This window comes from Panicum virgatum, chromosome 5K, assembly GCF_016808335.1.
Source record: "Panicum virgatum strain AP13 chromosome 5K, P.virgatum_v5, whole genome shotgun sequence".
NCBI classification, from domain to species: Eukaryota; Viridiplantae; Streptophyta; class Magnoliopsida; order Poales; family Poaceae; genus Panicum; species Panicum virgatum.
This window is the reverse complement of record NC_053140.1, coordinates 18,091,932-18,103,986: the sequence shown is the minus strand read 5'-3', so window position 1 is coordinate 18,103,986 and position 12,055 is coordinate 18,091,932. Positions and strand designations below refer to the sequence as shown.

Genomic DNA, 12,055 nt, shown 5'->3' with positions numbered 1-12,055 from the left:
GTTTGACCCGCCGTTTCTTCTCGGAAATTCTTTCAGGTTAAAAAAAAAGGTTGATGCCAAAAATCTTTCTTTTGTTTTTTATTCATACTAGCGGAGATGTGCGTGTCACAGGCACGTATTGAATTTTCCTTCCATCAAGCAATGATGTCAATTTTTTTTCTTCCAAAAACAATACACGTCTCTCTTTTTCTTCCATAAAACAATAATGTCAATTATTATCCTTTCAAAACAAATAACGACGCGAATTATGGGTGAGTGCATGTGCAAAGAAAGGTAGAGTGTGCGCCAAAGAAAAGTAATATGTGGGTACAAGAGGTGGGTAGGTAAATGCTCGGTGTAAAAAAATATTAGGATTTTGGTGGAAATATTTTCCTTCTAGCAATTTCGTGGGGCTACACATTTTTTCGTCAAACCTTTGGCCTGACTAGGATCTCCGTGAGGGGTACGATAGGCCTAATCTTGGTGGGAAAGGATTTCAATTGTTTCAACTTGAGATAGATAGATTATGCAACGTGTACAAAAATTGAATATATATTATTGTGGAAATGAAAAAAAAGGTATCTATGAGTATTCCGAGGCAAAGTTGGAACTTGGGATCCATTTGCTTGCTCAAATACGGACATAGTAGCGCTCAAAATGAATTGGGAATAAAGAGGAACATTCCATGAGGTATAGATTATTAGTCATTAGGTGACCATGCGTTTGATTACGGCGTCATTGAATGAAAGAATACATGTGGCCATCATGCCAGAATAAAACGCACGTCTTGCATACTATTAAACTAGCGCAGCATCAACGTCACGCCGTTTGCCTGCACTGCACAACTTGCCAATACCACCAACCGATGTTGAAAGGACTACTCCAGGAGTGATGGCTACCGTCTTCTAGATAGAGAAGGGAAGCATGTGATTATAAGCTTCATAAAGAAAATGAGTGAATGAAATATGTGGTTCTTAGTTCTTAGTCAAATGAGGGAAGGAGAAAACAACTTGTACGTACTGAAAAAGTTTGACCGCGACTCTGTTCGATTGCTGTGGCTGGTACTGATTCGTTGTGAAAGAAAAGTACTGTTGGTTGGCTGGTGCTGATTTGGTGTAAGAAAAATAATGTTGCCTAGTTGTAGCCGAACCACGTAAGTTTTTGTCAGTACAGCCTGCGCGTGCACGCTTGCTTCAGGCCATGTTTGGTTAGGAGTCACATCACAATTTCACAAAAAGACGAATATCCGCATGGAGTACTAAATGAAGTCTATTTGCAAAATCTTTTTAGGAATGAGTGTAATTTTTCGAGATGAATCTAATGACTCAAGTTTCATCATGATTGGCTACAGTGATGCTACAGTGACCGCGCTCAATTATTCACTAATCGTACGGTCAAATGCCTCATTAGTTAGAGTAACTACTACAGTATCATAGTTGTGGAGTTAATTTTATAATTAGACTTTATTTAATACTCTTAATTAGTGGTCAAAGCATCATTTCTCTCTCATGAAAACGTTTTCACGCCTAAACCAAACATGGCCTCAGCTGCGGGGTTTGGTGTGCAAGTTTTTTTTTTGAGCAACGTGTGCAAGTTAAAAGGTAGAGATGAGAAGGCGACGCCCAACTGGAGACGAAAGGAAGCTTGCAATGGAGACTGTTTCATCCTCCCTTCAAAAAATGGAGACTGGTTCCATCCATGTGGTACGTGGTGCGATCGTTTTCCCGGACCGTCGATCCGGCCGCCCGCCTGCGGGTGCTTCAAGACCGGTGGCTCTCCTAGGCGGATGGACGGCGGACCTGCACCTGGCGAACGCGTGCGCGCGACCGTTCTTTCCGTGTGCCGTGGCTTTCCTCCGCGGAACAGGTCCACCCGCCTCGGGCGCTGGCCGCCAGCGCCCGTGGGCGGCAGAGAGCCAGAGAGGATGCGCGTAGATATGGTGGGGCCACGTGCTGGAGGGCGGGCGGGCCCGGGCGGCAGGCAAAACGCGCGGGCGCGGCCCGCGTTGGAGGATCCTTCCTCATCCAATGTTATGTGCCGAGCAAGCAACGCAAGAAACACCTGTCAGACCATGCCACGATTCCGAGAAGCCCATGGCACACTAGTTTTTTACTACGCAATACATACAGAGAGCTTCGATCCACTGGCTGTGTTCGTCTCCCCAAATTCCTCCAAACTTTCCAAATTTTCCGTCACATCGAAATCACATCGAAACATTAAATATATGAAATGATCTATGCATGGAGTACTAAATGTAGGTAAACATAAAAAAACTAATTGTATAGTTTTGATGTACGTTGCGAGACGAATCTTTTGAGCCTAGTTAGGTCATGGTAGGACAATATTATCACAAACAAACGAAAAGTGCTACAGTGTTCGATGTGACTTTTTCTACTCCCTCCGTTTCAAATTATAAGTCGTTTGACTTTTTTGATATTAAATTTGACCATTTGTCTTATTCAAAAAATTTATTTAAATATAGTCAAATTTAAACCATTCTTCGAGAATTTGTATTAATAAAGCAAGCCACAACAAAAGAAGTGATGTTTTATACAAATTTTTGAATAAGACGAGTGGTCAAACTTGAGATTAAAAAAATCAAACGACCTATAATTTGAAACGGAGAGAATACCTGCTTTTCGCGGATCTAAACACACCCACTGTGTCTTTGGGGCCGCGTTTTCAATTCGCTTTCGAGGCCTCATGCGTACGGTGATCGATCCGCACTCCACGCGCTAACGTGTGATTTGACTTGGTGAGCACTCATGGCTTACTTCACGCTGATCGATGGGATTTGGAGAGCTCACCTGCCTCTTCTTTACTAATGAAATAAGTATAATCTCAGTACCCGTTCTTTAAAAAAAAATTTAAAAAGAGGAAGAGCTTACCTGCAGCTGCTAGTTGAAGTTCTCTTAGTGGCTATACGAGCGAACGAAGAGCACTTCGGGTGAGATTGAGCTGCGCCAACAGTTATTAGTTGGTTCAGTGGTGATGTTGATACGCGCGCGCGAGGATTACTTTATTTTCTAATTGTATACAATGGATCAATCGAGTAAGGAAAACTCGAGGCTGGCAAGATATGCTTTTGGGTGGTTGATGGTGCTAAAAGCAAAGATTATGACAGGATCATAAGGTAAAGGTAATCTGGCAGATACCTTTTTCCAAGCGCTAAGCTTGTAGGCTGGCCCCAGTCTCTCCGTGAGACTATTCAGACTATCAGGTACTTTGGTTCAGGTCATCAGGAAAGCTCCAACTTAGGATTAAGGCAGGCGTGAATTTGTAGATTTTTCTGTCAAGCGAGTGATAATGTAAAAAAGTTGAAATCAATGGAGCTTTCGCGGGAAGCCGTAGTTCTGGTCAAATAAGGTGCGTGCGTGCGTGTGTGTATGTCAATTGAGCAGCCAAATTTACTCCAAGCGGTGGTTAGGAGACAGGCATGGCTATGACAATGCCTCGTCACTCCTGGTAGAGGTCGAAGATGCAGACTCTTTCTATTAGAAAGTCTTGCTGTATTGCTAAGATGTTGTCTGCTTGAAATTTTATAGCCTATACAATCATCTGGACAGCCATAAACAGAGCATGCAGTATGTTTACAAAGTAAAGTTGACAAGTTACACTTGAAGCAAGAACAGTGCTGACAAGCTAGCATCCAACAGGCAACAACACTCCTAAGGATTTGTACTAAGGATAAAATATTGAGTAGAGATCAAGAGCAATTATAATAAAGTTAGAAAGATAATTCTATTGTTACATGATGAAAATAAAAGGTAATTGTCTCATAGTGAAAAAAAGCAACATATAGTAGCAGCACCTCAGGTTTACATGGTGAACAAAAATAAAATAAAATCACATTAATTGTGAGCCTTAGAATTTTTTTCAAGTTTGTTTGGCTCATAGTGATAATCATATGGTAGGTTGCATAGAAGTTGCAGGTGTTGCCAGGAAGCTGTTGGTGACACTGTAAAATTAGAATTACAGTAATTAGTTACCAGGTAGCAATATTCATAAAACATTTAGACAATAAACATGACAACCAGCACAAGGTAAATTAGATGATAAGCAGCAAGGTCAATTTCCAAACCAATCTGTTGCTGTGCAAACTGAAGCATAAAAAGGTTAAGGACAAGAACACAAATAGTACTACAAAAGGCCACACCTTGACACACAATTGTTAGTTTTTTCTCTTTTAAACTCTATGGCATACAAAATAGTTCTAATTTATGTATGCAGCAAAACACACACAGTAGTATAACATGCAAAGTAAATATCATGCTCAGTTTGCTGAACACTCCAAAGCAACTAATCATTCAGCTCATGCCAAGAGCCTATTTATGATTGTTATACCCACTAGGGGCTTCGAGGTAAATTGCCAACCATACCTCCTCTATATAAAGGACCCAAGAGGTCATGGGGAGGGGACTCACTTGAACACTCCATAGTTGGCTCTTTTGTTTTGGTTCCTTCATCCCTCTTATTTGTCACCTTCCATATACCCCTCTCTCTCTCTCTCTCTCTCTCTCTCTCTCTCTCTCTCTCTCTCTCTCTCTCTCTCTCTCTCTCTCTCTCACCCCTAACACCCAATAGATGTGATTCTTCCAATATGTCAGTAGCTAATTGTAGTTGTAATTCACGAGTAAAATACTTTGTATGCAAATAATATCGTAACTTCAAATTTCTTGCAAATTTCTCTTACCATGACATTATTATCACCAAAGAATTGTAGCATTAGTTCATAGATTTGTTTAAAAACTAGAGTTAGGAAGAAATAATGAAAGGGTTGTAAATAAATAGAGGAGATAATGATCAAGAGGGGGCGGATGTCGGAGCGCAGCATGGTCGTGGCTCTTTAGATCAACTGCGACGCAAAGCGAGATGCAGAGAGGATGAGGGGAACAAGAAATGGAATCAATCAGATCGGAGGAGACAACACACAATGCTTTATTAATTATGCTATTGAAGGAAGATCATTATATATATTACTATGATCAAACAACGGTAAAAATTGAGTGAAAACAAAAGCAGTTATTAGGCATTGGATCAACACATGAGAAGAGGATGATCGGGTGTTCAAGTTGCAGGCAGCAGATCAAGATTTTACCGTGGAGTGGCCGGGGCGTTCCGGACAGAGAAAGAGGCAACCCCGGCGATGATGACTGCAGCGGAGAAGGCAAGGATCTAGTGCTGGCTAGCTGCTGACCTGATTGTGGCGAGATGCGTCGTACCGTATTGATCTGGCGCAGCGCTTGGGCGGCGGTTACGCGCAGTAGGGAGGGTGGCACGGCTCGCCTCCCTCGATCTGTATTTGTACCCGAGGGGTGACGCGGATGGCAGCCGAGTGTATATGGCCGAGTGCAAGTGGGCCGACTGCACTAGGCCCCAAATGACCAAAAATTGATTGTTGTCTTCCAAATCTATCGGTAGTTCGTCAGGCCGTGCGTTTTGTGTTTCTCTCGTGCGCTTGTGTTTCTCTCAAGCAACGCACTATCAAAAAAAAATTCAAAGTCATTTTGAGACGTCCGCAGACGTCGCCGTTGCCACAAGTTGAAGAACCCAGCATAGCTTTCGCCTACAACTTCCGCACCCAAACCTTCACGCCACAGTAAGATAGCCACCCCATGGAGCCCCAAACCAGTAGCTGCTACGCGACCATGCCGGATGCAGAGCTCGCCGACGAAGCACCATGGGACTTGGCTCCTCCAAAACCTATTCTTTACTAGATTACATATGTATATACAATATGTATATACAGAAAAAAAACTGATACATGAAAAACAAATTTGGAAATGTAACTATGAATTGGCATCTAATAGGCATTTCTTTGTCCTTGCCCAATGGCCTTGTTCAGAGCAATCTTGAATCTTCAGCTGTTGCCTTTCCTTCCATCCGTCGGAGTGGCGTCCCCCCTGATCTGTACTAAAAATAGCTTCAAGTACAAGTAAATAGAGTCCACTATAAGAACACACGAAGTCATAGGTTTTGTCTCAACATCCACGGGAGGAAGAAAGTGGAAAGTAGATTTGAGTTAAAAAATATTCGGGCTACTTAGAGGCTAGAGGGGTAGTACAAATAACAAATGTGATAGGCCAGTTCAATATGAAATGTTGCAGCTAGTATTCTCTATACCAGAAAGAATGCCAAGAAAAAAAACCAAAATTGCTACTTGTACTATGAAAAGATAATAATAAGCAGGCAAAAAAAACAAATGGGCATCGATAGAGAGGGAGGGATGATGGGCCGGATATGATGGGGGAGCCAGGGAAGAGGCAGTGCAGGGGAGGGAGCAACAACACCAGCGGAGCTCTCAATCTTTTCTGTGCCTGATGAAGAACCTCACACAAACTCCCTCTCCCTCTTCTTTCGCAGTGGAAGAAACGGTTTTTCTTTTTTTTTCTTTTTTTTTTGTTGTTGATGGCCCCATCCCATGCTCTGCCTCATCCCTGTCTCCAATCCAGACCACCCCTCCCCCCTTGTGCTCATAAAACCTGCACACCAAACCAAACGTCCAAACCTGGCAACCTGCTGCAACTGCCGACGCCAATGAGAACCCTAATCTCCGTCATCTCCATGGAACATTGGAGATCTATATATACACAGCGGGACACTGGCTGGGCTGGCTTCCCGTCTCGGTGCAGTGTAGGTGCAGTACAGTACTGCTTGCTAGTCTTGCAATTCCAATGATAAGCATAAGGTGCCGGCGGCGCGGCGCTCGTCAGTACAACAACGCGCGCCTGGAGCTCTGGAGTGGAGTACACACCACAGCGGGCGCGGCCGGACCTGGCCTCGCTTCGTCAGTACAACGCGTACTGGCGTACTGCACAGTGCACACACCCAGCAGCTCACCAACCTCCCAGACGACTCGACTTGCCCTGCTTGCTCGACTTGTCCTGCTCGTACGTCCAGCGGCAGCAGGCCATGTAGTACACCCACCTTTCCCCCGCTTATCAAAGGGACCATCACGATCAGGGAAACCGCATGGGTTGAAAATGTAGCTTCACCCATCAGGAGTCCGATTTCTGTCATTTTCGTCAACTTGGTTCGTTTCTGTCATTTTCGTCAACTTGGTTCCAAAACGAGGCACCGTTTTCACCGGGGATATATATAGAGGTGCCAAAAAAATACATCTTTCTTTTTTCTTCTTGCTACATGTTCCAATACGTGTTCTGATCTAGTTTATCTACTCAACCACTGAATTAGTTAGCTTAACCTAATTAATCACCAATCCATGGAGAAAATGCTGGCTGACCAAATAAATGCAACTACTTGCTACAAAGTTCGTTTTACAAAAACAGTGATCCTATGCTACAGAATTCATTAGTCAGCACATATCCAAATCAAACTGTCTGCAACCTTCGTACAAGAAAATTTCAGCAGATCCTTCCTGTGAATAGGGACAACCTGAGAAGCCCATTTGGCCTCTGGTCGAGCAAACCTCACAGGCTGCTGCAGCTCCACACGTCCATTGCATCTCCTCTTCCTATGAGCTTGCGGTATCCATACCTGATTTCTAGACAAACGCTGTCAATCTTGGTCGTCGCCACTTTCGTCATCATCGTAAGCCACCAGAGAGCCCAGCGTGGCCTTGGTGGCATCCGATGGTGGCTTTTGGTCCGCGTCGTGACCATTTGAAGGCTGCTGCTCCTCGGGTGCAGGCTTAGCTTCCGCATCAACCTTTGCTTTCTTGGCTTGCGGCTTCACAGAAATTATTACATTTTTCAGGAGCGCAGGCTGGCTCCTCTTCGTAGGTGGCTTAGGCCTGCTCTCCTAAAGAGGGGTAGTCACATGCATAGCTCAGGCTCAGCAGGACAGATTTGTGAAACACATATCATGATGCTCCATTTATATCAACATGATGAGGAATGTAGCTAAAAAACTTGCACAGAGAGGAGAGGAGCACAGTGCATTACATGTATATTTTGTTCATCTCATCTTAAAACTATGACAAGATCGCAAGTAACACTTCTACTTTTGCATTTATATATTCCAACATACCTCTGGTCTAGAGACTGTAGGAGTCTCAAGTTCATGGACAATATTGGATCGGGCAGCCACAGCCTCCTGAAAAGAAAAACACTTATAAGTCAGTAATGTGACCTGTGCTTGGCATATGAGAACAGATGTGAATAGTCTCGTAGTATACAAACAATTACTGAAATTTACTACTACTTTGCATCCCAAATACAAGTCTATTTAGGATTGCCCTAAGTCAAGCTTTTGGCTTTGACCACAATTTCTAAAAGAGATCATATGCATTGACATTACTAGATTAATCACGGTACATATTTCATAATATACAACTCTTTCTACTTAGAATAATATGTTTCTTAGATATTGTTAGTCAAAGTGTCGTATTGGAGACTATAATGGACTTATATTTGAGATCAGAGGAAGTAGCTTAAGATAAAACTAAGAAGTAGCACTATGGAGCATCTAGAAGCTCCACAATGTGCTGTTCTATGCTACTACATTTAAATGTTACTCACATGGAAACTGCGCAGTTGTTCCGCTTCTTCATTGGCCACCTGCTGTTCATATTCCCTCCTTGACTGCACCGAGGCAACATGAAACAAGGAACTAAGATGTTGCAAATAAAGCTAATATACTTATGACCCAATATGCTTACATCTGACATTTTTATGTATTCGTATAGTAAAGGGTTTTTTGGATTTCTGCCATCACAATTTTCTAACTTTGGAAGAATGCCATTACTATTCACGTTATTGGAAACTTGCCATTACAATTCTTCACTTCTTTGAACCGTGCCATTTTATACGTCTTTGATGCCCTTGGACCCACTCGCAGACCCGCGTATTTTCGTATGGCCCAAAATACCCCTGCTGTTTCTCTCCCATCCACTCACTGACGTGTGGGGCCCACACATCAGCTTCTCCTTCAACCTCCTTCCTCCTCTCCACCACGCGCTGCTCACCTCCCCCCTGCTGCCGTCGGCCTGCTCCCCGTCGGGAGGGCCAATCGCGCCGCACCTTCGCACGGGCTCACCGACGCCACCGCCGCGCCTTCCCGTCCTCCCGCAGCTCCACCGCCTCCCCTGCGTTGCGGGTGGGGCAAGCTGCAGCGGCGGCGGTCGGGGCTAGGTGCTGCGGCGGCGGTCAGGCCTCCCCTGCAACACCGACGGATCCTGGCGGCCGGATCCCGGCGCTGCTGGACCTCAGCTCTCTCCCTCCCTCCCTCTCGTCTGCTCCCAAGCTGCATCCAGGCGGTGGCGGCGGCGCGTCCCACGCCGGCCGCTGCTCATCCGCTCCTCTGCCCTCCCTCCCTCGCCAGATCCAGGCGGAGGCCCGCGCAGGTCCATGGCGGCGGCAGCGCGCCCCTCCCCTTATTCTTTGCCGCCGGCGAGCGGCGCAGGAGGAGGCGTGGCCGGATCCGGTGCTATGTTGGGGCGGACGGCGATGAGAAGGGGCGGACGGCCGGCGGAGGCCGAATCCAGCGGCAGGGCCCTCCCGACGGGGAGCAGGCCGACGGCGGCAGGGGGAGGTGAGCAGCGCGTGGTGGAGAGGAGGAAGGAGGTTGAAGGAGAAGCTGATGTGTGGGCCCCACACGTCAGTGAGTGGATGGGAGAGAAACAGCAGGGGTATTTTGGGCCATACAAAAATATGCGGGTCTGCAAGTGGGTCTAAGGGCATCAAAGATGTATAAAATGGCACGGTTCAAAGAAGTGAAGAATTGTAATGGCAAGTTTCCAATAACGTGAATAGTAATGGCATTCTTCCAAAGTCAGAAAATTGTAATGGCAGGAATCCAAAAAACCCTATAGTAATTGCGTACTAACTATGAAGATCATAATCGGGCTAACCAAGAGGTCCAAGAATTAGGTTTCAGATTGTTTTCTTACACTCGATAATTTTGATGCAACAATAAACACCATGGGCAGATTATTTTCACGTTTCATGGATAACAAACACTAGTCCTCATCAAGAGGAAAAGAAAAGAACATAATTTTTGTTCCCCCTTAGCATACTCGCCTGGAATTCCTTTTCAGAACATGAATAATACAGTTCATGTTTCGCATAATGTTAACCAAAGTAGTAAATAATATGGAAATTGCAAGTTTGCACTAATTTGGCCCATTGGCTCGAATTTGCAATTATAAACGAAGAATTGCAAATTTGCCACTGAAATCGACTTATTTACCTTCCATCCGCCGCTACTCAATGCATCAGTAAATTATTCATAAAATCAAAATGAAAAAAATGATAGGAACATGGCCCTCCTACTGAACCACTCCCCTCTCAAGAGCCCTAGTTTTCTCAAATCCTCGTATCCTCTCACCCTGATCCAGTGCGATTGGGAAGTCTCTCCTAATACAGAATATCCATAAGGTTACAACTATCAAGTGGCAATTGTCCTATTAGGAACTTGGGATGACACGAGACATAATCAAAATAATTCTTCAGCAGCTCAAGTAGTCACTGCCTTTTCACAAACTATAGTACTGTAGTCTAGTTTTAGTCCTATTAGTAACTATCATTATTATAGTATGTTAAACTTTGTTCCTGCAAGTTCGGAAGGCTTCTGATTTGAAGGTTTTTAGTATTTACCCCTCATAAATGAAAGGGGAATGAAGAGTGACAGAGAAATACAAATGTCAGGATAACAATATTCTATTAAAACCTTTAATATCTGATGAATGAACAAATGATGTTTCTCATTATTAAAGTATACACAGCAGCCGTCCACACCCCAATTTTGTGCTCCTAGTAGGTGGCAATAAGGGCTGGGGAAAGTTCCCTTAAGCAGGTGTACACATAAAAATACATCAGGAAGCATGGAAAATACAATTCTACTGTTGTTAAATATTTCAGCTATACAATCCTACTGCTGTTAAATATTTCAGCTATACAATTCAACTGTTGTTTAATATTTCAGCTTAGTGATATGTAGACAACCATACAGATAGGTAGAAACATGCAGTTTTCTTTTGGAGCTTCAACTGAATTTCTAATAAATCTATATTACATTAAATGCTTACCGATGCCAATTTTTCAAGAAACTCTGTCTCGTCCTCATCCAAAGCTTTTGGAGGTCCTGGGTAGAATAGATAGCGAGAATCTCAAAACAAGAGACAACTCTCAATCAACCTCGAAAATTTTAGTGTACCTGTTCCCTACAGTTCACTCATTTTACCCAGGCAGGAATGGAATAGCAATGGACAGGTGGATACCAGGTTAGAAAAGTTAAGCAGAGCTGCAAACTTTCTTCCAATTAATCCCCACTAGAACAAGGACATAATCCTCTGTTACTTAAGTCAAGACAAACAGTTGAGCTGCAGATGTTTAGTCATACTACTTAACCAGTAAGCATTTTGGCTCCTACAGGTCATGTTTTAGCTGTGACATAGCATGGCAGAATCACACGTAATTGTCCAATTTCTTGGTGACTACATTCTCATGAAGATTGTAGCTAACAAACTCCACCTAAATCCAAATGACAGAAACTGTGTCCACATTGCGCAAACACAGACAGATTATAAGATAGTATATCAAGGCATTTGAGTGGCAGACATACTGTGTTTGAAGCGCTCGTTGAACTCCGCATCCTTCTTCTCCTTGTTCTCCTGTAGGATCTGCGAAGGAGAGACACGGGAAGTCGTGAAGCCGCATCCGCATTAGCTGCAAAACAACGGGTGTGTCTAAAGGGTTGTGCGACCTCACCTGGAAGAGGGGTTTGTCCCGCTGCGCGGTGCCGTCCTCCACCCGCTCCCCTCGCGTCCGCTTCACCTCATCGAGCTGCGATTTTCCAAAACCACCAAATCTCAGCGCTCCCCCACACGAATTTCACCGAGATTTCTTCCTAGGTTTTGTGAATTGCTATTCTACTTGCTAGGGCTGGCGGTAGGCGCGCGGGGAGCGAGAGGGGCGAGGACGGCGAAGGGAGTGGTCGGTGCCTTGCCTGGTCCTCGGAGATGAAGTTGACGAGGCGGATGGTCGCCGGCGCCGCCGCTGCTTTCGAGCTCGGTGTCGTCTCCTGCCCGGACATTGCTCCGCCGCGTTGTGCACAGTCTCCGTGTCGCTGCTCCTTGTTATCCCGAGCACGGCCCGACAAGGAACCAAATGGCGCT

General features: G+C 44.6%; 1 protein-coding gene across 3 annotated transcripts; it reads right to left on the bottom strand.

Annotated features, from left to right (window-relative positions):
• Positions 1 to 7,080: 7,080 nt before the first annotated feature.
• LOC120706772 lies at positions 7,081 to 12,050 on the bottom strand. Of its 3 annotated transcripts, XM_039991492.1 has the most exons (7): positions 11,887 to 12,048; positions 11,649 to 11,723; positions 11,503 to 11,560; positions 10,967 to 11,022; positions 8,460 to 8,522; positions 7,969 to 8,034; positions 7,081 to 7,740 (listed from the first exon to the last, which is right to left on the bottom strand). In XM_039991492.1, the coding sequence occupies exons 1-7, from the start codon at positions 11,971 to 11,973 to the stop codon at positions 7,498 to 7,500; spliced, it is 648 nt and encodes a 215-aa protein (XP_039847426.1). In that variant the 5' UTR covers positions 11,974 to 12,048; the 3' UTR covers positions 7,081 to 7,497. The 3 variants fall into 3 exon arrangements, with proteins under 3 accessions (XP_039847426.1, XP_039847429.1, XP_039847428.1); XM_039991495.1 differs by lacking the exon at positions 10,967 to 11,022 and having other exon boundaries at positions 7,081 to 7,732; positions 8,460 to 8,517; positions 11,887 to 12,050; XM_039991494.1 differs by lacking the exon at positions 8,460 to 8,522.
• Between the last annotated feature and the right edge of the window lie 5 nt (positions 12,051 to 12,055).